This window comes from Squalius cephalus (genome assembly GCF_949319135.1).
Source record: "Squalius cephalus genome assembly, chromosome: 4".
Taxonomy (NCBI): Eukaryota; Metazoa; Chordata; class Actinopteri; order Cypriniformes; family Leuciscidae; genus Squalius; species Squalius cephalus.
Genome location: NC_137125.1, coordinates 42,389,392 through 42,415,313, shown reverse-complemented (window position 1 = coordinate 42,415,313; position 25,922 = coordinate 42,389,392). Strand labels below are relative to the sequence as shown.

The 25,922-nt window shown below is 38.4% G+C and overlaps 2 protein-coding genes across 2 annotated transcripts; both read left to right on the top strand.

The window, feature by feature from the left end:
* The first annotated feature begins 757 nt into the window (after nucleotides 1-757).
* On the top strand, nucleotides 758-14,989 carry igf1 (insulin-like growth factor 1). The gene is made up of 5 exons (XM_079870288.1): nucleotides 758-1,050; nucleotides 2,293-2,452; nucleotides 10,884-11,065; nucleotides 11,295-11,330; nucleotides 13,247-14,989. Exons 1-5 carry the CDS (start codon nucleotides 1,003-1,005, stop codon nucleotides 13,304-13,306), a joined length of 486 nt encoding a protein of 161 aa, XP_079726414.1. The 5' UTR covers nucleotides 758-1,002; the 3' UTR covers nucleotides 13,307-14,989.
* An 8,592-nt stretch (nucleotides 14,990-23,581) lies between these two features.
* On the top strand, nucleotides 23,582-25,919 carry pmch (pro-melanin-concentrating hormone). The gene is made up of 3 exons (XM_079870277.1): nucleotides 23,582-23,947; nucleotides 25,031-25,199; nucleotides 25,781-25,919. The coding sequence occupies exons 1-3, from the start codon at nucleotides 23,597-23,599 to the stop codon at nucleotides 25,828-25,830; spliced, it is 570 nt and encodes a 189-aa protein (XP_079726403.1). The 5' UTR covers nucleotides 23,582-23,596; the 3' UTR covers nucleotides 25,831-25,919.
* Nucleotides 25,920-25,922: the final 3 nt, after the last annotated feature.

The window sequence follows — 25,922 nt, the reverse complement described above, 5'->3', positions numbered from 1 at the left end:
TTCTAAATGTATTAATCTTTTTTATAATTATTGCAATCGATTTATCTATTTATAATAGTGTCAAGAAGCAAAAATAAAATGACTTTTAATAAAGCAATAAATTTTGCATATCGGTAATGGAAATGGCATAAATTAAGTGACATTTGTGCGCCATGCTGAGATTATGAAGAAGCGATTTCAGTTTCAGAATAAAAAAAGTTACAAAATAGAGTTTATTGCTTTTAAATAGAGGCGCGCGAAAATAATCGGTTGTCAGGAGGAAATCATCGGTAAAAAGCGCGAGCTCTTTAGGATTATCGGATTCAAATTGACAAAAATAATGCCATTACCACTTTTAGATTTACATTTTATAAATACTGTATAGCATATAACAAGAACTTTTATTTTTAAAATATGTTAATAACGCTTAGTAATAGAGTCCCGAAAATAATCTGACTACAGAAATTACTTTTAAAAAGTTGACCCTCTTTCAATGTATAGCATAATGCATACACTGCCATGTATGTCTGCTGGGAATATAGTGATGAAAAAGACATCGTCCAAATTACGCATGGGAGTGACTCTAAATTCAACTTCTGTCTCTTTCTAAAAACACACCACTTTCTCTAACTCTCCTCTTCGTTTTCGTTCAGCAATGCAATCGTTTCTGATCTGTTAGTAAGTCCTAGAAAGATCCAAATTCAAGCCTATTCTAAGAAACAGATGACGTTATTTGACAGGGTGCCCAAAATCCTTAATGAGTAACTTAGCAAGAGGAGAAGGCAAATGCTGCCCCAGCTGTTTCCTGTTGAAAATGTCTCTGTAATGTAGATAAATGTGAGGGATTTTCTCTCCGAATCCGTCTCCCGTTCGCTAAATCTCACTTCTCCACAACGAGCCTGCGCAATGGAACAAAGTCGGAATATTGAGATGTGACATTGCCCGCATCTCATCCTCTTTCTCGCTTTTTAATGACTTCAAACAAGTTCATTTTTGCTGGGCTTTTGCTGGAGACCCAAGGGGATGTCTAGCGGTCATTTCTTCCAGGGGCATTGGTGTGATGCCTTTAAGGTAACTTAACCTATTTCCTTTGAAAACAAATAGGCAGCTTAGACTAACCATTATTGATTTCTCAGTGAAGCAATAGCCATTGATATGGACTGAATGATATTTTAAGACAATTTGCACTGAATTTTATATGTGATAAATGATTAATCTGCATCTTTACGCAATTTGCATGACATTAGACATGTGCATGCACAAGTATTTCACATTAAAGATCTGACAGCTGTGTTATGGCAAACTTTTGAGACTTACGACAGATTGCGTGATGTGTATGGTGAGTCATATCATGATGCACCAGGGAGTACATTTGCGCAGTGCACAAGTCACCAACTTGTAGGCTATATCACGACCCTTAAAAGTTAATATTGCTGAGTTGACACGAATCAGGGCTTTGGCAGAAGGTTTTGCAGCATAGCTACTTGTGCGTTGTGTGTTTGCGCATTATATTCTCTTTATTATGTAAAGTGCTTCCTCTTTGGGTTTGGCGGCTTTGCAGCTTTCCAGTTCCAATCTTTTATCCAAGCAACCCAAAAATGCATGGTTTACAAAAGCGCTCTTCTTTTACCGGACAACTGGGTTCAAGTAGCAGTATCCTATTGGCACGGGCGAGAACTAGGCGCTTCAAAGCGCGCGCTGGAGCGCATTCGTGGAGAAGTGCCTCGTAATAACGTGCTCTGTTTTTAGCGAGATTGTGTGCAGATAGAGGTGGGACAGTTGACTTGTAAAGCCACCACAGAAACGAGGTTATAAAGCTGATTGGGAGACACTATTCAGTTAAAGGCAAGAGCGCAAAAGTAGCTATCCTAGATGTATAGACAGGTGCATTGAACAGTTCAACTTTAGTTTGCATGGAATCGTGTTTTAGTGTGTCATTCTTCTTATGAGCAATGAGCTGAAGTTGTTTTTAGGATCCTCAATATCCAGGCACATGTCTCTGCAGGCTATTTGATATGCAAAAGCAGATTTTAGAAACATGAATGATAGTAACATCTGTGCAGATAGATAGATAGATAGATAGATAGATAGATAGATAGATAGATAGATAGATAGATAGATAGATAGATAGATAGATAGATAGATAGATAGATAGATAGATAGATAGATAGAGAAAGAAAAGAAGACATCAGTAAATAAAATAAAAACAATAAATATATAAATAAAAAGCAAATAAAATGTACATTTTCTTTAATTATGTTTCAGTGCATAGATCTAATGTATTTCTGGTTCATCTCTCTCTCTGGGATGCAGTGTACCATGCGCTGTCTCTCGTGCACCCACACCCTCTCACTGGTGCTGTGCGTACTCGCGTTGACTCCCGCGACACTGGAGGCGGGGCCGGAGACGCTGTGCGGGGCGGAGCTTGTAGACACGCTGCAGTTTGTGTGTGGAGACAGGGGCTTTTATTTCAGTAAGTGCACATTTTATTTATTCATCAACTGCTCTTCTCTCTCTCTCTCTCTCTCTCTCTCTCTCTCTCTCTCTCTCTCTCTCTCTCTCTCTCTCTCTCTCTCTCTCTCTCTCTCCATGCACTAATGCGCCACTCATAAATAAGAAAAGCATCAGTTTTCATGTCTTGCTGTCCAATTTCCCAAAATTTTTCCTCTTTTCTGCTTTTGCTGTTTTTGTCTGTTATATTGGATTGAAAGTTAACAATACCCTAAATTTACACTAGGCTACATGTCAATGCAAGTTTCTGGTCTGCACAATCAATCAGTGCTTGTTATTCTAAATATAAATGTTTATAAGCTTTCATCAAAATATATTAAATATATAATTACATTGCTCCACCTCTAAAATGACTTTCCTAATCGTCTGACATCACAAATCCCTCACTTTTCAAACATTCCCATCAACCACATGCATTCTGGTATATGTAACATCCATTTTCTCAAAGGGGAAACAAATGAATTATACTTTTTCACTCTGAAATACATATGTCATTATGTATTTAATGTGAATGCTGCTTCACTTTAGATGGTTGTAAGGTGAGCAGTTGCAATGCCAAGAGGCAGCTGAAAGAAATGCTCTGACTGATGCTTGTGTATTGCATTTAAAGAAGATCAGCCAGCTGCTTTGCCCCCAAAATGAGGTTGCTGGAATTTGGCAGACACGAGTAGGCAGGGCAAATGAATGTAGTGCACATCTTATTTCCAACTGAGTAGAGGACTACCCAAAGAAAACCATTTTGAATCCTAGACTTAAATCTCTTTTTTTTCCACAACCCATGAGAGTTGCTGACTCTTGAGTTGTCCCAATCAGCAGAAGGCAGAGAGAGTTCTGTTACACTTTGTTCATACACTTTATGGACTTTAACTTGAGCATTGAGCAATTAAATTCAAATTTATTTCAATTATTTATTAGTCAATTTGTTTAACAGGACGATCTATTTTGATTCCTAAGTGTGTTTAGTGCTGTAGGATTAAAGGGATTTTCACCCTGAAATTTGGATTGTCATAATGACTCATTTTGATTTTTTTTCCTGTGGTGCACAAAATAAGATATTTAGCAGAAAGTGTAGACTGCTCATCTCCATTCATTGAAAGAGGATGGTGATTTGTTCGTCAAGCTCCAAAAAAAATTAGTTATTAACAGAAAATCTCATCTTCAGCCTCAAGATATGATACATGGGATAACGTTCCTTGCCATCATTTCAATGTTTATTCAAGGGTGAATCAACATCATGGATCAATGTTGAATTACTGTGAATTTTGTTCAGATTCTGCAATTCAACTGAACTTTGATATCGCAACATTGTTTCATTGTTGATTTATATGCATTTTGTTAGCCTTTTACAACATTTAGCATTAAACATTCTTTCAACATTGAAAAAAATGCTACATAGTTGTACAACTAACATTACTTCTACCACATTTCAATGTTGAAGGTCGGTCACATGCTGGCTGGTGTTTTAGGCATCCCGTTAAGCAACATGAAATATGCAGAATAACATGACGCAATGACTTTCATTTTTGAGTGAACTATCTTTTTAAGGCCAGGTTGCTTGAAAAAACTCAAACCGGATAACTATTTTGCAACGTCCACTCAGCAGCAGTAACTGGATCAGAAACTGTTTCTAATTTTAGACTATTTCTGAAAAATCAATTGCCCTGTCTATGACATTTGATTTCAGCTGCCCAAATGAGACCAGTTCCATCACATTGTGCAGCTTTAAAGTTTTCCACATATATTGTTATCTGTTTGAATTACCCGATGAGATATTTACGATGTGCAAATGGCTCGAGAAAGTACGTGAGTCTCAGGCCACTGATGAGGACGTAAGAAGTGATTATTTTGACAAGTGGACAGAACCCACTGATTCTAAGGAGACACATTTTATTCACTTAAAGCGAAGCAAGATTGAACTTCAAGTTAGAGTTGACATTTTAAGTTTCCAGTCAACAACATTTGAGCTTTTAGTGGTCACAAAGGAGCTGGCTGGATCGCTCATGGCTGTCAATGGACATGTGTTTGTTTTGTCAGTACAGAGCCCAAAATAAATATGTTTATGCTAATCTGAACTTTCCGTGAAATTATTGCATCAGCGTGACAGATTCGGTGAAGAGCAAATAGACGATTTTATACAGATCATTTGACTTTGACCTAGTATGTAATATAAAACTTAAAGGAATTTCTTGTGGGCCCCAACAACCCCAACTTTCTAACACTTATTATATTGGATATCATTAGTAATATAATACTTTTAAACAGACTGGCATCAAACACATGAACCCATAAACAAACTGGATTCATCTAAGCAGCATTGTGTTCAGTGTCCGGCGATTGTTCAGTGCGACCCATTTCACCAGTTCCCTTGTCACTGCCAGTGCAGGAACTCCACTCACATTTCAATACTTCAGATTTTATCATCTTGATATAAAGGTGAAATACTACTCATGGAATTTTTTTTTATTATTGAAACCAAATGTGGTCTTGACTTGAAGACATCGAAAAGAGGAAGACGCAGAAGCAAAGGAAGAAGAAACTGACAGTGTAGTCAGTTTTTCCAACTGCTAGCCTGACCTAGAAATGCCTCGGTTGTCGTTGAAATGCCTCAGCCGCAGTCTCATCCCAGATTGTCTTCGGTTCTAAGGGGTTATTGGAGAGGAGCGGGACTCCGGAATGAGGGAGGTATGCTGGAACACATCATCCTGCTTATTACAAAGGGCACTTCGTGGCCAGACGTGTTTGTGCTGACATAAAAGCTGCCCTTTCCCTCCATGGTCATTCAACTGTGTAGTCATCATTTGAAGCACCTCTGACGTCTGCCAACAGCCTGAGCGCGTACCTCGTGATGCATTCCCATTCCCGAGACACAAACACACCGGGAACGTGGAAAGTTTTGGCTCAGTATACGCAGTAAAATCACAATTTGTCAAGTTTACATAATCGTTGGACACCAAAAACGTTGCGTATTGGGATGACCGGCATTGGTGTTTATGTGCCCTCAACTTGCAAATATGATCATTCCAACATTATTAAGCATTGTTAATCAATCAATGATGAAAGATTGCAGGTGACCTCCACTCAGTAGTAAAGTTTGCAAAACAGAATGGACGTTCTGTCACGAACGTCAGTGATAGGACTACTTTTCAGTTTTGTTTGTCTGGTTTCATTATATTTGAAGCAGCTGGAGAGAAGAACACATCAACAGCACACAGTCAGGCTTGGCTCTTGTCCTAGAGCAGCACCAGATTATAGGGGATTACAGGATGATCAGGATGCCCCCTGCCCCCTCCTGCTCCGTTGTTCTACTGGACTTAAACACGTTGCAGAGGGCACTGTGTATTCTATGGCCAGCACTTTTTGGGTGAGAAGAAGTTGTTGTTTTTTAATCACAAAGCCTGATATTCAAGCTTTGGCTGTGTCTGATTTACTAGAGACACAAACAAATGACTTCTTACCAAAGCTAAGCGTCCATCAAGACTACATCTGGATTTCTGAGCCAAGAGGATTTTAAAGGGACACTATGCAAGTCTGAGTGTTTTTTCTCTACGAGCTCCCCCTAGTGTCTGGTAGTATAATGCTTTCAAACACTCTGTCGTAAAAACGAACTGTTGTCCCTCCCCCCTTGCCACGAGCAACCCAGCTGATCAGCTGTCAACCTAGCTGAACAGAGGAACCGGCTATTTCAAAACCAGTTATGTCTACCGAGGCAAGTAAAGCAATACTTTCTTTCCAACTGATGGCGATTTTTTTATTTATTGTGTTGTCATGCATACTAGTATTTTTACCGGGAACGAACGATATGAACGAGGCGAACTACTGCTTTCGTGTTTGTTTGTTTGTTTGTTTGTTTTTGGGAGAATGGGCATGAGCATAAAAAATATATATATATCGGAGGCTAATATTTGTCTAAAGTTATATTAGCAAGGTCTATAAGTTCATCTGGTAGAATAATGGTTTACCTTTGCTTGTCTAAGAAAACATCAGAACGTTTTTTCTAGCTCGATCATGATATGTGCAACATTTTGCGCGTCTGATATTGCCTACTATCAGATGCGTTGACTTAGTGACATAAAATAAAAGTGTAAGTTACACAAATAAAACCGACAGAGGAACGGCCAAACAACTACAGAAATCAAACGTGTTTGCTATGACAATGCTAACATCAAAGTTATAGTATCTAGCGTACTAGTAAGCCCCTAACAGACAGCGATCATAATAAAAACCTTTACAGACAATAGCAAACATCCTGAGGTCACAATTACTTGAAATGTAAATATTAAACACAGTTTATTCCAAAGATACTTAACTTACAAGTGCAACAGCAGGATCAGCATCCGTTTTGCAGGCTTCTGTTTCTCTCAGTTCTCACCATTCTGAAAAAGCCGGTCCGATATATTTACTCGAGTCTGACTTCTTGCTCGGTCAGTCTCCCGTTTCCTCTTTCGTTGGTCCTCCGACAAAGATTTCCTAGCTTTCTGCTTCTTTTTTACAGGCTCAGCCTCAGCCATAACTCAATCTATCGTTGCCCTTTGCTTATAGCTAGCCCGCCGGTGCTTGAATAGGGGCGTGTACGTGTGCAGTGCCGTCAAGCAATTCGTTACATCGCGAGACCTGATATCACGCGATACTTCCTGACACCGACCCGCGTCCCAAAGTTGCAAGTGAGTTTTTTCCGCTCTCGGGCACCAGGGGGGTGCGAAACCACCACCATTCAACACGAAATAAGTAATATAACCATTCCACTGACTCCGAAGCTGTTCAGTTAAGGTTAAAAAGTTACCTAGAGCACCTTTAAATGCAACTTTCTGAAAAAAAAATGAAAAAAATAGCTTATAAATCTCTCGGTATGCTATATTATGACCAAATATTGGATTCAATCTTTTTTGTCAACTTGTTTTCTTTTAATTTGGTCAGGTTTTGTATTTATTTTTGGAACTGATTGATCGTAGGCCTCATTGATCTGAGCTTATGCACCCCAGTTTTTGTGTGAAAAAAGCCGAATTTGTGGATTATTTTATACAATATTCAATAAATTTTTTATACAATATTCAATAAAATATGACAAAAAATGCACTGTTTATCACACTAATGTGCTTTAATGTTTAACCGGGAAGTTTGTATTGAAATGCTTTTATCTTGTACAAAATGGCACAAATTCACACTTTTGAAGTTCCCGGTCAAAAATGACCAGCCTACAAAAAATTGCTTATCAATCTTTCAATCACCAAATATCGGATTCAACGTTTTTGTCAACTTGTTTTCTTTCAATTATGATATTTTTTAAAACTGACTACACTGTAGGCCTCATTGATCTGAGCTTGAATTGGTCAAAAATGATGGGGGGATGGGGGAAATCGAAAATAAGAGAAACATCCAGTGTTCAGAAGCATGTTCATCATGTTTATAATCACATATGCACTACTGTACATGTGTACTTGCATAGATAAAGGCCTCGGGCCTGTGCATGCGCGGATACAGTACATGCACACTCGCGCCACTGCGCACATACACACGTTCATGTACACAAACAAACTATTTTGAGTATTATAGGCTTTCTTTTTCACAGAGATCGTAAGATCTTTGACTTTATCTCAATTCAACTTTATCCTCAGAATAATGAGGCTCAGATTGAATTTGTCAAAACAAGTTGACAAAGATTGAATTTGATATTTGGTGATAATATAGTATAACGATGGGGAAAACCACAAGTAAATATCTTTTTATCTAACATTTAAATAGACAACAACAACAATGATAGGCCTATATCAGCACAATAACCTGGTTAGAACATTTAAAAGCTTTTTGACATGAAACAGTAAAACGTTACTTGGCAGTTGACAACCTTTAAACACCACAAACAGTTCATATTCAATCCTTAATGCCTGCAAGAGCTAATAACTCTTTGTATAGTAAACTGTGGCAAAAAGAGCCAGGAGGAAAAAAGAAATTGGAAGGAAACTACATCTTGCTATAAACTCTTTGTGGTGCCATTGATAAAGAGGTAGTTTCCAGGACTATAGCAGCTTTCATAGTCCCCTGTGAACAGTAAACTTCCTGACACTATGCAGGCAGCAGCTCCAAGAACTCCCTGTTCTTCAATAACCTTAGCATGGCTATAAAAGTCAGCTTCTTTCCAGCGGTGCTCCTCATTGGAATGTACACGTCCTGATGCGCCTGTTTAGTTGAAAGCAAAGGTGTTAACCCAAAAGTGTGGGAACACCAACGTTTGTTCTTTTGCAACACTGAAACAGACGGCACATTGATCTTAATCACTGTGATGGAAATATGCTTTCCAAAGGTCTCACAGGTCTCTCACAATGTTGTGAATGGGTTGATGGTTTTACTGGGGGAGGGGATGGAAGACTGTCAGCTGAGCCGATAGATAATCTATCCAACATTGACCTAATCTGTGGACAATTTATATGGAAAATGAAAAACATACAAGACTATTATCTGCTCGTCATACTGATAAAACGAACAAAACATGAAAACAGATTTGCAGACCAGTGCTGGATCATGGTTGATCTAACAATAATACCTTATTTTAGGATTACAACTTTGACCTCTTAAAATTCAGCACTTCAGATCTCTGAAAACCTATTTAAACCGATTACACTGCATTATAAGAGCTGCTTTTGTTGTTTATTGCACCTGTTGGACCGCCACTCAATGGATTTCATGAAGGATCATTTGAGCTATTTTGAGGAAAACAGCAGATGTTAATTTTGGGAGTTTTTTTTTTTAGAAAAATCATCCAGAAAACCATTTTACCGGTTTGTGAAAACCTGACGGATTGGTTTACAGCAAGATAATTCTGTGTGTGTGTTTGTGTTTTATATGGCCACATAGCCCACAAATAGAAAAGAACCCCTGAATCTGAGAGGAAAATGTACAAACTATGAGAGATTCTTGCATTTTGTAACTGTACAAGTCAAAAGCCTGGTGTTCAAAAATAATCTGGGCATTATCACAGGCACAAAACACTGACAAAATAGTCTCAGATAATAATAATATTTTTTGATTATACTCAATAACTGAAATCTAATTAAAAATCTAAAAAAGGACATCAAGTGTTCAATTGAGTGTGCAAATAATTCTACAACTAACAGTGTCCTACATAAAACTTAATTGTATTTGAATATAACAGCGCCCCCTATTCTCCCCAACATGTTCGGCACCCAAGAGTCATGCAGTCTGCAGGGATGCATGTTTGTCAGAATTAGAGCACCTCTCTTTCCAAAACAACACTGTCAGAGTGCAGCAAGTGCAAAGCAGAAGTTAATGCATTTTGTCAGCACTGGCAGCCCTGCAAGCCAAGAGCTATTAACTCTGAAAGGGAAAGGCATTTCCTTCTTGTAAATGCCATATTAAATTATTATTATTATTTAATTTGGTAACTGGGAAAAGCCTATATTGCCCTATGTAAGTGGTGACTTGTAAATGGAGAGTGGGATATTTTTTTAAGGCCACCGTGATTTGGCGACAAAGAAACTCTAACTTAGTCAGGTGTCTGAGTGCTACCTTTAACATAAATCTGTTGTTTGGGATCAGACAACCCAAATCCCGAATTCTACGCGTTAAGTAGCCCAACCTCATCGTTAAACATAATGTCTAGGACATTTTATAATAGTGCATTGACCTCATTTGCAGCACACAAAATTTTATACCCATGAGGCAGTTTCATTTTCATGTTCTTTCACATGGGTAATTATCACCTAGTTCAGCAGTGACATTAACAAGCACACAGGGGAAAGTTCACGGTTCATCCTGGTCTACTAGGAACATTGTTATTCTCATAAGTGGTGCTGAGCAGGGAATTTTTCTCCTTAGGTTGATTCGACCCCCTCAAGGACCGAACCTGGCCTCCCAGCTAGTTTAAGATATCAGGTTTTAAACTGCAAAACGTGATATTCTAAACATTTGTGTCAGTGTGACCTCCATTTAACTAGGAGGCTTGCCAAGAAGGGTCCACTCTGTGCAAAGTGATACCCTGTAAATTCATGTCATTAACACGTCCATATATCTGAAGAATCACAGCTACGGTCTGGCTGCTACACTAAGCTATTATAGCTCTCATGACCGGGCTCTTAGCCACAGGTTACAACCGTAAGTTTTTGAGATTTAGCGTTTCGGAGCATGACCTTGCGGGCTGTAATTGTTCCTCATGAGCTGGTGCCACGCCAATAATAAAATGGATAAAGGGCTTGAACTCGATGTGATGACAGGCTTTTATTTAACGTACCTTAGATAGGACAGAATTTAAACTCGCCATTAAGTGCAGATCCTCCCTCACAGTGAAGATTTACAGGAGGGCTTTCGTTTTTCTTATGCGTGTCAGATGTTCTCGCCATACAGAAGGCTATTTCTTAATGTTATTCCTATGCATCCAACAGGCAAACCAACAGGATATGGGCCTAGTTCGAGACGGTCGCACAACCGCGGCATTGTTGACGAATGCTGCTTTCAGAGCTGCGAACTGCGGCGCCTTGAGATGTACTGTGCACCTGTGAAAACCGGCAAAACTCCACGATCCCTACGAGCGCAACGGCACACGGACATCACCAGGACAGCAAAGGTGTGCAGCCACGCTTGGGATGTCAAAAGTGACCCTTTGCTAAGCTTCACCTCCTTGGTTATTTGTCATTTGTACCATTATTGTACCATTGGTCAGCACCATTTTTAAGGTGGGGCTTAGCGAAGGGGACAGATAGTAACAATTTATGAATATATAATGCTGATGCAACATCAGTTGACTAATTTGGTTGATATTAGTTCATAACTGTACTGATTGTGTTCCCTTGCAGAAACCTATATCTGGACATAGCCACTCTTCCTGTAAGGTAAGTCTTCCCTCAGTCTGAGAGCGAGCCGTAATTAACAGCGCTGGGTATGTGCATGAGAGTGCTTGAATTATAACAACGTTCAAGTTTAGTGCATTTTTATTGAGCCTGTAAAATTCTGTCATAGACTCACTCTAATGTTGTTCCAAACCTGTATGACTTTCCTATTTTTGTGGTGAACACATTGCAAAAAATCTTTTGCAGAGTATTTGTCTGGCTTTCCAGACAAAACATTCTTAAAATCAAGGTATATTTACTTGAAATGCAAACCAACATAAGATTGATCAGAAGATTTGATCAGAAAACTGATCAAAATTAAGTGAGTTTTTTCTTAAAACAAGAAAAACAAGTAATAAAAACTCAGTGAGTGTTTTAGCGCAATTTTCTGACGTCATGGGATCACAACACTAAGAGATAGTAAATGTTTTTATGTTTTTTTTTTTTTTTTTTTTTTTTTTTTTTGTGTGCGTTCCCGAGATTAGACCTTCCTTAACATAATGCCGAAAACCCGAAGTCTCTAGGTGGTCTGGTTGAGGAGGAGATAGAAGTGCAAGATTGGTGCGCACAGACAGAACAGAAATCATGAGTTAACAATCGCAATTTTGTCCGTAGGAAAATTGCGCTAAAAAATCTGTCAATAGAGTAAGAAAAATAATACTGTTTTCACTCAAATTTAATTGGTTTTTATTTACCCAGATATTTGGCCGATATTTTGTTTTAAGCATAAATTCACTTAAATTAAATGTATATGGATTTAAGAATGTGTAGATACTTGTACTGGAAAACAAGAGAAACACTAAGATTTTTTTTCCAGTGCAAAAGACGTATTTTTAAGCTCTAAAATTACACACTCACAGACAGACAGACAGACACACACCTCTGAAGTACCATAAAGTGGTTTACAACTCATATTACATTACAACAGCGTTGTGTGAAAAACAGACCAAAATCTAAGATATTCCTTGCTGAAAATCGTGACATCCGCCCTAAATTTTGTGTAAATGAAATTGCAATATCCAAACGAATTATTTTGAGTCAGATCTTGAATTACATCCATTGATCCATAAATTCAATGATCCAGTTGTAGATATCCAGCTGTTACCAGCTCATGGTGGGAAAGATCAGTGAATAATGACTTAAACTTTGCTATTATATGGCTTCAGAAGACTTGTAATAGCACATACGTTATATGGACCACTTTTATGATACTTTCACAATTGCACGGAACAGAGCAACCGACTCATTCTACAAAATGTCTTCTTTTGTGGTCCACTCAAGAAAGAAAGTCATACGGTCTTGAAACGGGTGAGTAAATGATGACAGAAATTACATTTTTTGTTGAGCTACCCCTTTACGTCATCTCAGAACAGAGCGAATAATGGCAGTACATTGTGCTACGATACATACTAAGGAAAAAGCAGCTCTTCCCTCACCCCCGCTGCCCAAATGTGGGCCATCCTTTTAAGTGCTCTCAGTTGTCCTCTCTCGAAAAAGAAAACCATTAGCAAGTGAACTGCCTAAGTGGTTTTTGTGGTAGACCTGCACACGCTCTCCGCAGACATATTTCTGCACCCATACGTAATGCGCTGGAAGCCGAGTCTAAGGTCACCTTAGAAGTCTGCACGCTGAGTTCAGAGTCTGGACCCTCATGCCGGCCTTTCTCCTCCACTCCCTGCATGCGGTTTCATTCCCAGCTTAGCTTTCGTGAATTACACTTATTAATCTTGCTGCGGTGAAAGCTTTGATGTGTTGCTTTGACAGTAGATTTCCTCTGCATTATGAAATAACACTACGTTCACCAAACAGCTGTGTTGTTACGGGCAGCGACAGCCGTTCTGCTCTCCTTGGTTCGGCTTTTTGCGTTACTTCTCATCATCTGAACCGACATTTACTGGCTTTCTCTTTCTTATTTTCAGGAGGTTAATCAGAAGAACTCAAGCCGAGGAAACACAGGGGGCAGAAACTATCGCATGTAGAGGACAGCGGGGGGAACGGCTAAGAGAGACAAGCGAAACTGTTGGATAGTGGAAAACGGGATGAAAGAAAGACTGGTCTTCCAGGGACGTGCTCCACTGTAAAAAAAAAAAAGAAGAAAAAAAGAAAAAAAAGAATTACTGAATATCTGATGATTTCCATGCACTGCACCATTCTATACTGGGGGAAAATACTAAATTAGCTGCTATAAAGAGTCAAATAATAACTGTTTATCCTCCTTGTGTGAACGGTTGCACATAATGGATGCCGAAATCTTTTTAAAGTGGCAAAAAAATGTGTCAGAGCCCTATAAATTGGCCCTTCTCTAGTTCGCAGCACCTATTAAATGTCCATATTCCACTGAATTCTGATGGATGGCCAATGGAACAGAAGTAATAGGTGACTATTGATGCCCCACACACATAAGTTACTTATAATTCTTATCACAGTCTGGATCTAGTGGAAGAAAGCTGTAATATTTGTATCTCAAAAACAATTTTTTTGCAGGCAAACGTGCTGCCTTTATGCGAAATGTTAGAAGCTCCGCTGCCAAGAGAGGAGTTCGCAGTGAGATCATGGACTGTGTTGACAAGAAAGGCTGTCTAGACAGTTTATACCAGATGAAACCCTTGCAAATCTGAAGTACGGCTGCACAGAAAGATGACGTTTAAAATACAAATCACTTTTTTCTTATTTGATTCATTGTGCAAGACCAGATCAAGAGGGATTATACAAAAGCCTTATGCAAATGCGCTGAGGTGCTCTAGAGAACACATTTAGGAATGATAGAACATGACCTACATCCTGCAAAACACATTGTGTGTGTTTTTTTTAAAATTGTGTGTGAGGGATCTTTGCTTCTTTTTTTAAGTAATTTTAACTGCATGGTTTACCTTCATTAGAAAATGGGAGGTGAAAGCCATTCACTCGTACAGTTATTCCGCATGCATTTACACCAGTGTATCAGCACTCACAGGAAAGACAGAGGGAAGACAACAGAAACATAAAAATTACTAGCAATTGTAAGGTATGAACATCAATAAGAACATAATCTGGCTAAGCAACTACTTTTCACCAAACAGGAAGTTGCAGGTTTGCATCTTTATAGTGAAAGACTGGTGACATAAGCCGGACTGCAACACATAGCTGTATTAAAGGGATATTTCACCCAAAAAGTTAAATTATGTCATTCTTTATACTCATTTTACATTACCCTCTCATGGGTTAACTTCCAATATAATAATTAGGAAAATGCAACTTTTAGCATAATACAACTTTATGGCCCACAATGTGACCATTTTTCATAAAAAATTCCTCACAATTAACTTTTTTTCTCTGAAGCGCAAATGTGAATCTATAAAGGTAACATTTTTTAACGACTTGCATTTCACACCTAAAAAATACAGGAATTGTGTTTTATCATGTTAATTTTGTCCATTTTGGAGCTTTATAGAGTACAACAGTTGGGTTCCGGAAGTAAAAACTCCATTAATTTTCTCATTAGGGAAATTGATTTTTAACAATAACCTTTATAGACAGCCTTACTGTGAGCTATGAGGCTGTTAATCGATAGTATTTGCTTTTGTTAAAGCCATCAGCCCGCATTATTTCAGCTTAGTTTGAAAATAATCATGTTTAACAGTGCTATTTGTGTTTAAAAAACTACATTTCCCACGACACTGTACAAAATAATAATAATAATAATAATAATAATAATTCCCCCAATCAGAGTCAGAATAAGCAAAACGTGCCAAAAGATCTCTTTAGCCTCACCCACTCCCATGAAGTACTGCGAATGACATAATCGAGTCTCCCTACACTCTCAAAATATTTGAATATTTCGATATAAATGCATATTTTGCAATAAATTTAAAATATATTGTTATATATACATATATATATATGAATTTCTCAATTTTTAATTTGATTATGCTGTTCGCAATGCTTTAGGGATTGTAGTTCTTTCCCTCAATAAAGCCGTTAAGTAAAGGCCGATTTTCAAATACTTTTTTGCTTTTTTGCATAACGTAGTGTTATGATTTACCTCGTAGCTGGTTGGCTTGGTTAATGACTTACAACGCTTTAACAAAGACTTTTTTGAAATCCCTATGGGAGAAATGATTGGAAAAAATACTTCCGGAACCAACGCCGCTGAAAAAGTGAACAGGTGCTGTTGCACTCCATAGACAGGGTCACTCTATCATTATACAGCAAAAATCGGTTTTAGCAAATATTCAGAATTTGTGTTTTTGGGTGAACTATCCCTCTACACACCACTTTAAGTGGCTGTCAGAGGGGTCGCGGGGTGTTTTCACAGTCCCTCTGCATGGTGTTTTCCTCTTTTCTGAACCCATCGGATCATGTCAACCCACACTGTTTACTCTGTATCTATATTAAACCTATATTAACCTTTGCATTCTCTAACCATAATCATATGTGATGGCATCATATAGCGGAACCATATAAAAGATCAACCCACTGTATAATGGTGCTATTTTGTAGTTTGTTACTTGCAGGGGTTGGCTGAAAACATAGGTGACGGCTTGAGAAGCTCAATGTTGGAAGTCTTCCCTTTTGCACAGCCTTGTGGCCACCATTGTAATAATATTCTTTATTTTTAAGCTATTTCAATAAGGTAACAGTGTAAGCGAGAGAAAGTATTTTTGTGAGCGCTGTGAATGCATGGAAAAAAGAAAAATGTGGCCCGAGATGGTTAATTGCTGTTTTTGTTTTCTCTACGATTTTTAAATTATTCATATTTTTGAAACATAATGTCCCTATGCCAAATAACTTGACAGAGTACTGTGAACTGCAAATCTCCAACATTACCAAGATTTTGTCCATCACAATGTAGCTTTTCATGCGCACTACATTCATTTTGACATCCTGGCACTGATTCTACAACTTAAGTATTTGTAACTGGCAAGGAAATGGGGCAAAGCTGTCTTCAGTGTAATACAGAGACGAGAAAGACTCTCTCCCCTTGAGTAATAATAGAGTTACAGTACAGTTCAACCAGCTAGCAACAGTGTAATTTGGCTAACACTGTATTCAGGACCGTTGATTTTCTTTTCACCTGCCTGTGTTTTTACTTATCGATATGCCTAAGGAGGTTTAATAGGAAAATTGCACCAAAATTATTTAAATTACACCAGTGCAATGAAGAAAGGTTATGTTTTAAATAACAGCACATTAGCCATCTGACGATAAATCATCTACAGTGTACGCAAGATGGATGCCATGTTCAAAAAGGCAACTATCTGTTTTTTGACAACCTCAATTTGTGTTTTAAAGTGTTTGTACTTTTGAACTCTGCGGCTTTTGTTTTAAAAGTGTGCATATCTTCTCAATCAGCATTCAGAAACAACAGAACAATGTAGAATCATATGCAATAGCCACCCAGAATATCGATGTAATGTGCACAAGTTATCTGATTGTAATAGACCTCCGGCAAAAGGTCCTCACAAAATACCAAAGACTTTGGTTTGTTGGTTATAGCTTTGTAGCTAATATCATGGGCAGCACTGAAGAAACTTCTTGAATCTTTAATTAGACACATTAAGGAACATATTGTTACAGAAATATCATGCTTATTTTGAAGTGGTTCTGTTTCCTCATAAATTAAATGGAGGATTTAAGACTGCTGCGGCGATTTGCGCCACTTTGCTTGTGTTTGATAGTTTTCATCAGAACATGTCTACATAAATCCAGAGACAGATGGATGGAATGACAAATATTAGAGGATTCTGGGCATTGATCATTAAAGCATATTTTTTTTTTTTTTTTGGGGATTGTGAGGCTTTCATTACTGGTGCTCAATTGCTTTCTGTATAAAATATGAAAATACTGACAGATTGTTCACCATTCCTGCTGAATAAACCACTTGTCAATACCTGAAGTCTCAGAGTGATTATAATGACAGAAATATTTGCATTTCTTTATGAAACAGGAAGTCTGGGCAGGACTTGAATAGTCAATAAAATGTTAGTTACATAACAGCCACAAATGCAGATTGGATGGGCTTTTCCTTATAGAGAGCATTTGATTGGACAAAAAGTTTGTTAGTGCAGGATGAGTCATCAAATTTTTTAGCTTGTTTTCCCAGAAGAGAAAAACTTTTTTTTTTTAACTCAAAGCTATGAATCTCCAAAAATGTAGATTTCAAAAAGTCTTTCAAGCAGAGAAAGCAATGTTCTTGCCCCTTGCGAAGCACCTTGGATTCCAAAAAGTGATGAAGGTGTAACATTTGCCAAATCGTACATTAATGCCCTAAAACTGCACATTAGCCGCATGACAAAGTGATACTTCCTAAAATATGAAGTTCCGCCAAGACAAACAAATCAGGCAGTGGCAATACTGACAAGACGGCTGCACATTCAGCTCTTTCTAGGAGGTACTCAGTGACGGGACAAAGCTTCTTGGTTGCTGTCAGCACTTTTTAATGGATATATAGTGGAACAATCAAGCCTTTTAATAAATAAATTGGCCACCTGGCTTACGTTCAGCAGACATAATTTGAAACGTGGAGCAGGCGGCTGGCAGGCGTTGTCTCAATGTTATTTTGAATCTTAATTTCATCCATTTTTCCTTGTAATACCAAATCAATTATTATGCCCAATTAGACAAATTACTGTCTGCAAATAGTTCTGGATTCTCTGCAAAACCAGAGAAACCACTGAATAACCTTTCTAGAATTGTAATAGATTATCCAAACCTGACTTGGTCTATGCTACCTCCAACTTGGTCTGCACAAAAAATACATTACAAACATCTGCTAATTGCATGTCATTTTACACCTTTGTTAAAGGGAAAGATCAATCATTTACTCAAGCTGATGCCATTTCAAACCCAACAGAATGTTCGCACTACTCTTTTCAATATGGTGAAGCTAAATGGTGACCAGATCTCCACAATGTCATAAAAAGTGCCATAAAAGTACAATAAAGGAGGCAACAAATTATGTATTTGCTCTCTTTTTTAAAAAAAGCAATAAAATGGGATTGTGCAAAAATCAGCCAAGAACATAAACAATCAGTAGATACTGCACGTCCAAACCACACTCCATGAAAACACTTTTAATCCTATTAAATCTTGCAATGTTCCAATGACATTCTAGTCTATTATGACAACAGCAATGTACACTTCTCACACGTACAGCATGCCAGTACCACCATTCCATATGCCATCCAGCAATGTTAACCAAAGACAGCTGTTTGAAGGCAGCAGCTTCCCATCTGCTGGTCAAGTTCAGAGGGATTCTAGCTAAAAAGCAAACTTGTGTATTTCCCCCAGACCAGGCCTACTGTAGCTCTCAGAGTGCCGAGTGCATCTAAGGACACGGTTCCTGGACCTAACCCTGAAACTGAAGCTTCGAGCTCATTCATCTTACGTGTGCTATTGTCTTTTCAATGACCTTGTGGTCTAATTCAGTTCTTTCTCCCATTCCCAAACTTCCCCACAGTAGTTTCTAAAGAAATATAATTAATGTAGGGCTGAAAAGGTTTTTTTTTTTTCACTGCTAATGGATACAAGGCATCAGTTAGCCTGCTGGAATGGCTGGTGCATGAAGATTTGCAAAAATACATTATTAATTTAAGTATTTTTAAGGGAGCAGCAACTATTTAAACAGTCTTGACAGACTGGGCACCCCTGGGCACATCTGGCAGCTTTACAATATGGGCTTGAACAGCCATTGATGAAACGCATTTATTCCAAACGCATGTGTTCAGAAATAATAATCAGATTCAGGTGTGTAATAGAACTTGACTGCTTTGTGTTGTTTGGATCACCAAATACATAAGTGACAGAATGCCATTTCCACAATTAAGCACAAGCTGTAACGCTTTCTAACAAACGCAGTTTTGCAGGTGATGAAAGGAGGATGAATACAAGGAAAACAGATGTTCTGTTGTGTTATCGAATGTCATAGCATAACTTGCCCTGGTAAATGCAGTACAATGCATAAATGGCGGTGGTCTACTGAAGTCCAGAAATAACAGCAGTTCTCCCATATCCGTTCATGGCGTCTCTTCCTGTATGTTTATTTGCAGTACATAACACATATCCTGGCATTTAAAAAGACAACATAACATTAAAATCAACCCACTTTACTTTCTTAATACCAGTGTTGTTACTGCCAACTAAAACTAAAATCGTTTTTGTTAAGTGAAATAAAGCTGCTTAAACATTTTTTCAGTAGGCAACATTTTAGTACTGTTGTACTAAAGTACTAAAACCACTAAATCTTAAATAAAAATCAATTAAATGTGAATAGAAAATAGAAAAACTAATAATTTTTTTTTTTAAATCACAAAAAATTACTAAAATTAAAATGAAAACATAAAAATACTTATTCAAAATATTAATAAATGCTGTGATAGTACATAAATAATACTAAAATAACAAATAAACACAAACTTTCTCTGCCTTTAAAATTACTTTTCCACTGACCAAACAAGTGGATCATAAAAAAAAAACCTCCAATGGTCTAACAATCAAAATTCCATTTTTGTTCCACTTGTGGCCCAAAATGACACACTTCTAACCCACTTTTCACAGCCCACTGTGCACGATCCAATCCTGATGCATACAATTAAGTCCCACCTTACATTGTTTCATGCTGCATGTGTTGCATCACTAAATTTAAAAGCATTGCAAAAGTATTACTATCCACTGTCAATAACGTCCACTGATAATCAAAACCAAACTCTTCTTAGGTCTCCAGTCATCATACAACACTACACGTATACACAAGGTAGCAGGCGACATCCACACCCCTACACACTCCCTTTCACCCTCTACCTCTAGATCGCTCCCTCGGTCAGCAGTGGAAATTCACTGGGAGCTGATTGTGGCAAGAGAGTGTTGGCTCAGCTGCGAGCTTTAAGAACCCATGATGTCAGACACATATTTTCCTTGGAGAGTTTCTCATCAGCTGCATTGTTCCTGGAAACCATGGTCTGTTCTCTGGGCAACAAAGAAGCCAACCCCATCTCGGTCCACCATGGTCCCGCTTGAGCCCCCATTGGCCCCTCCAGCCCTGAACCCATCATTTACTACACCACCAAACAACAGACGAGTAAAGAAAATAATCTGGTAATACGATCAATGGGGAGAGCATCTTGGAATCGTGACCGTAAATTCTCCTGGTTTCCCAAAGGATGATCAAAAGCCGCTTTTTAACGTCTTTGGAAAATGAAAATGTATGGTTTGTGAAGACGTGTGTAACAAAATAGGACAGAGAAACAAGCCCGGTCTTTTTGGCATCCGTTGGGAAATATGGCGATGATACTGGTGATGTCATCAAGTCAAGTGTCCCTGTTGACCACAAGATGCATTTGACCACTTTACAGCAGTGCCCCCTGATATGAGAAGCAAAGGAACTAAATGTCCCCACGAGATGCTCCCTGACAAAGTGCTTGGTTCATCGGTCCCACTGCTTAAATCTTTCAGTCCATTTCCGCAGTTCTTTATTTTTTTTGTTGCATTATTTAAACTCATCACACAGCTCCAGTTCTTTTGAAGAATTAATGCTTTTCCTCGAAACATCCACATGTGATTTTTAATTCAAACCGGCAATGAGTGGAATATCTTGGAGTCAGCGGCCATAATTGTACGTAACTTTATCCCACATGAAAAAAAAAAACACAAAAAACTGCCATTCAGACCACTCTCTCTTTTCCATTACTGGGTATTTCGGCTGCCAATTCTGGAGTGGATACCTGATCCATCAATGGCAAAGACCATGAGGTGAGAGATGGGGAGAGATGGGGCGAGATGGGGCCGTGGCGGGATCCAGGGCCAAAAGTGTGATTCTCTGTAACAGCAAAAAATAGCCAAAATTCTGATGTCATTATATATCTTGTGTCACCTCTGGTAATTCCCATGCAAAATATTCAGAGGACACAAATGGATTTCCATTAGAGTGCAACGCTTAAATTACAGGATGTTCAAGTCTCCAGTTTTGTGGCAAAAGGATAGATTTGCAAAGGAGCAAATCAAAAGTCACAGTCAGTCTGTACTCCCAGAGTACATAAAATGCAAAGAGCTTTTGCAGTAGTACGAAATTGGATAGCGGACATAATACTTTTAGAAAGCTGACATGTCCCGCAGTTTGATGTGCTAAATGCCATCTAAAACTATTTTAAACTATTAAACTAGGGATGGGGGAACCAGTCACAGCACCTAAAATATACTTTTTAACCTAAAATCTTCTGGTTGATGTTGAAATAAATGATTACACTGCAATGTTCAGTCAATTACTGAAGAAAATAAAATGAAATTAAAACACTCATTATGACTTTAATCTTCATTATAATTCACACAACTTTTGCCAACGTTAATCATGACTGAATCGCTCTACGTAATGTATTTAATAGAGATTACCTCTATGTTAACTGTGACTGTAGCTAACATTTCAGTTACGCTGAGGTCGAAGGTTCAAAAACCTGGCAAAAAAATTAAGCTAGACCACAAATGTACACCATGTTTCACCATGGTGGCAATTGAGGCATGAAAGGAGATCTACGAATGTTAGCATGAAATTGCACACTAGAACATTAGATTATTGTTGTGAGGGCAATTAAAGGTGGGAAGAGGTAGCTCTGAAGGGTGAGACACATCAGAAAGTGGAGTGGCAACAGAGAAAGAGAGGTTAGAATAACAGAGCGTCAAACTATGAAGTTCAGTTGTACTCTTGCTGGAACAGCAGTGTCTCCATAGACCAGTTGAGTCCTTCAGTAGAGGCTCTCTCACTCCAACACAAATACTCACTAAATAAAGGCCGAGTGTTCCAAGTAAAATCACTTCAGCTGAGTTCAATAACTATTATTCATGTCCCATTTCTTCTTGCATGTGCAACAGCCTCCATGATATTAAGAAGGAAAGCCCTTATGTTTTCACAAGAACTGAAGAGGAGCCTTGGAGAGCAATGCAAACACACCTCTGATTTCTTATGAAGTACCCTATAGGACTCCAGGCTGTGACTAAAACAACTAAAGTGACAAAAAAAAGATTGTGTACGTCCAAATGTGGTTTCGTCAGATAGTTACCATCTTGTGAGGTGCCATTACAGCTTGAAAGAAGGCTGTTTCTTGTGAGCCCTGATGATCTTTTCATGAGCAAATGACTCTTATTAGTCGTTTCTTTTAATGAGTCAATCAAAAAGATAGGAGAAGTCTCAAGCGGTGTCTGAAATCGCCCGCATAATTTTTAGGTATGAATTTTGAAGGCGAAAAGCCATTATTTCAATAGAAATCTGCACGATCTGGAATTTCTTGTGAGGGCGAAACATTTTCACATGCATATTTTGCAAGTTTTTCCAAGAAAATTAACTGCATTGACCAACAGAAAGCTGCTTGGTTTGAATGAAAGTGATTTCTGTGTGAGCAATGCTTCATGCACTATGACTACACTATTGACAATGGGCCTTTTTTTTGCTGGCGAAATGTCGCTAATGTGAACATACATATAGTGCACTTTTCACACTGCGCTTAACCTAGTGTTATTGTCGTTGTAAGCCACTTTTAATCCCGGATAGAGGAACGTTATACATTTGTAATTTAGAAGGGGGGATATCACCCATTTTGCAGGGTTGCTGCCATTATTATGCCTTTCTTATTGAATGATATTGTCTAGAAGGTAGGATTGAACAGTTTTAGGGATCTTAACACCAACCTACCTCTCACATCGTTCTTCAGAATGTCTCTCTCAGTAAATTGGTCCTTTCTAAGAAAGGAGGCTTATATTGGTGGCCTTCTTTAGAGGTCAAAGTTCTACCTATGATGAAATTACATATAATCCAGCACTGACCTACAAACAAAAAAAGGACAGGAAGATATTAGACAATACCATGAGGAGGCGGCACCAAGGGAATTGAAAATATCTGATGGATGATGATGTCTCAACAGGCATTCTCCCTTCTTTGAGGCTCATTTCTTTCATATTGTAAATGTTTGTAGCAGATTACTACTACTGCTTTTAGATGATATACAAAATGTGACCTCAGTGCACAACCTCTGACCCACTGAATGAGCTTGAAGAACAAAGTATGGTAGGGGTGCAAAAGAATAGTGGGAGGGGATGCCCTTTTCTCCAGAATTACAATGAAATGTGATTTGGCTTTTTACAAAGTCGCAGTAGGGTCTTTTAGACCCTTTTCTAAAATAAAAACATTAAAAAGATAATCCTCGTATCTTCACTGTGGATGGTCGTCAACCTCTTTATGTCAAGGTGAACCACTTTCACCAAAGAAGAGCCACGGAAGTCATCAATACCTCAAATAATAGATCAAAATGGCCAACTCATCATCATCAGACACTATAAAAAGCACACATTTGCTTCTTAGGAGGACATGCGAGTGCAAAGTCAGGTTCCTGCAAGCAAATCAACCATCATCGCCCAAGATCATGGCATCTTCCTACATGCTCATGTTTGCACTTGCACTTTTAGTTGAGCTGAATACTCACTCAACAATGGCTCTGCCCAAAGTTATGATGGATGAAGAACGCACAGACCAAGATAGACTGGCAGGAGAAGACGATATAAGTGAAATAGGACCTGGGCAGCTCACCTACAGAAGACACCCCATCATAGAAGGCAGAATGGTGGATGAAGACGGGACAAAACGCATCTTCATACTTGCTGTAAGTGTTTGCATGTCAATTTAATGTTCAATTTGTTTCACGTCAGACCAGCCTCTTCCCTTAACATTTTTAAATCTGCTTTGAATTTTTTTTTAATATTCCTCAGCTTTTGACTAACTTTTAAAAATATAAGATTTTTGGGGTCAGTTATGTACACTGTAAAGCACTTTGGTTAAACTCCTGTTGTTTTTAAATGTGTGATATAAATAAAGATCTAGTTGAGTTGACAAACAAAGGCCCGGTTTCACGGACAAGGCTTAGATTAAGTCAGGATTTGACCTTAGTTCAATTAGGGCATTCTAGTAGCTTTTATAAACATCTTAGAAAAAAAAAACATTACTGGTGTGCATCTAATATTTTAAGATATGCCAGTACAAGTTGCTTTCAGTTAAAACAGCTCAAACATGCATTTTAGTCGGGGACTAGGCTCAAGCCTTGTCTGTGAAACAAGTGAAAAGTGCAAGTTTTTTTTTTCTTTTCAAGATTGTATTTGCCAACACTTGTACATTTACATGCACTTTACAAGTTTGGTTTTTCCTTTTAAAGCAATGATTTACCTTTAAGAAATCGTACCAATTCGATTTTGCTGGCATCGTAGGAGTCAGGTGGCCTTTCTATGGGTATCTAACAGAGCTTTCACAATTCAAGGTTGAATCGTCCTCACATTGCTACAATTATCAGTGCAGTAATGGAACAGTCGGAGAGGACTATGGGAAGGACACGGTCACAAGAGGGGAAATGGAATCTATGGATAAAAGGGCCCATGGTGATATTGTGAAAATTGGCTAAGCGAGGCATGGGAAACTTTGTCGCAATTTGACATTTCTTCCATGTGGGGCTCCATGCACTGGATTTGCTCCAGTAGTTTGGGAGCAGTTATGGAGAGGGATCTTGAGGCTGCCCTTGGGCGTGTGTTGTTCAAATTAACTTAAACATCTCCATGTGTGGTTTCAGACTTTGATTCTCCAGAAAAAAAAATGCCTGTAGAGGGAGCAGTGTTTTGAGTTAGGCTGCTTCTGTTCAACTTTGTCCCACGTTCAGATTTGTGTTTTTTTTTTTTAATGCATTTCCCTTTTCCATCAGGACACAGGAATGAAAGGGTCTCCTGGGAGGGAAGCAAACCTTGCCTTTTCGAGAAACTTCCCTGTACTGTCGCCACGTGGGATGGATCATGCTCTGGATGGATTCAACATGAGGGATGAGCGACGTAGCGTGGATGATGTCATTCCTGTGGACAGGAGGGACATAGACAGTAAGCACTGCCAAGTTTCTTATCTTCTTCCTCTCCACTGGTGAGATATTCTTACCTAGCCATGAAAGTAGTCTGAAATTGAATAGTATGAAAGTGCTTTTGAAGCAATTCTTAAGTTTTTTAATAATTGTCTGTATACGATTTAGAAAAAAAAAAAGAAAAAAAAAAGAAAAATAAACGTTTCACCTGGTGATAGACTGGCCATCCATCTAGTGGTTCCCAACCCTGGTCCTGAAGTACCCCCAACACTGCACATTTTTTGATGTCTCTCTTATCTGACACATACAACTTAAGTCTTGGAGTCAAAGCCACTTGTGTAAAAAGCAAAACCTGACATCCATAACTTTATGAAAAACAATTTAAATGACCAGAAATACAGCCAGACTAAGATGTTTTTCTGGTCTTAAATGGTTTAAGCTGGCCTGAAAAATGATCCAAACCCCTCTAAAACTAGCAAAGCAGACCAACAAACAAGCTTAGGTTATTTATTTGTCAGTAGAGAATATACCCATGAGTAAACAAGTTGTCTTCCAGTTATATTTAATACTAAATTTGTTTTGCTCTTCCTGTTCTCTTCACAGTGCTGAGGTGCATGATAGGACGAGTATACAGGCCCTGCTGGAAAGCTTGAAAACAGAGCAGCTGACAAAGCATCTGCATGATTTTCCCAGATCTCCCTTGATCCTTCAAGATACTCTAAATATAAAGATGACAAACATACTT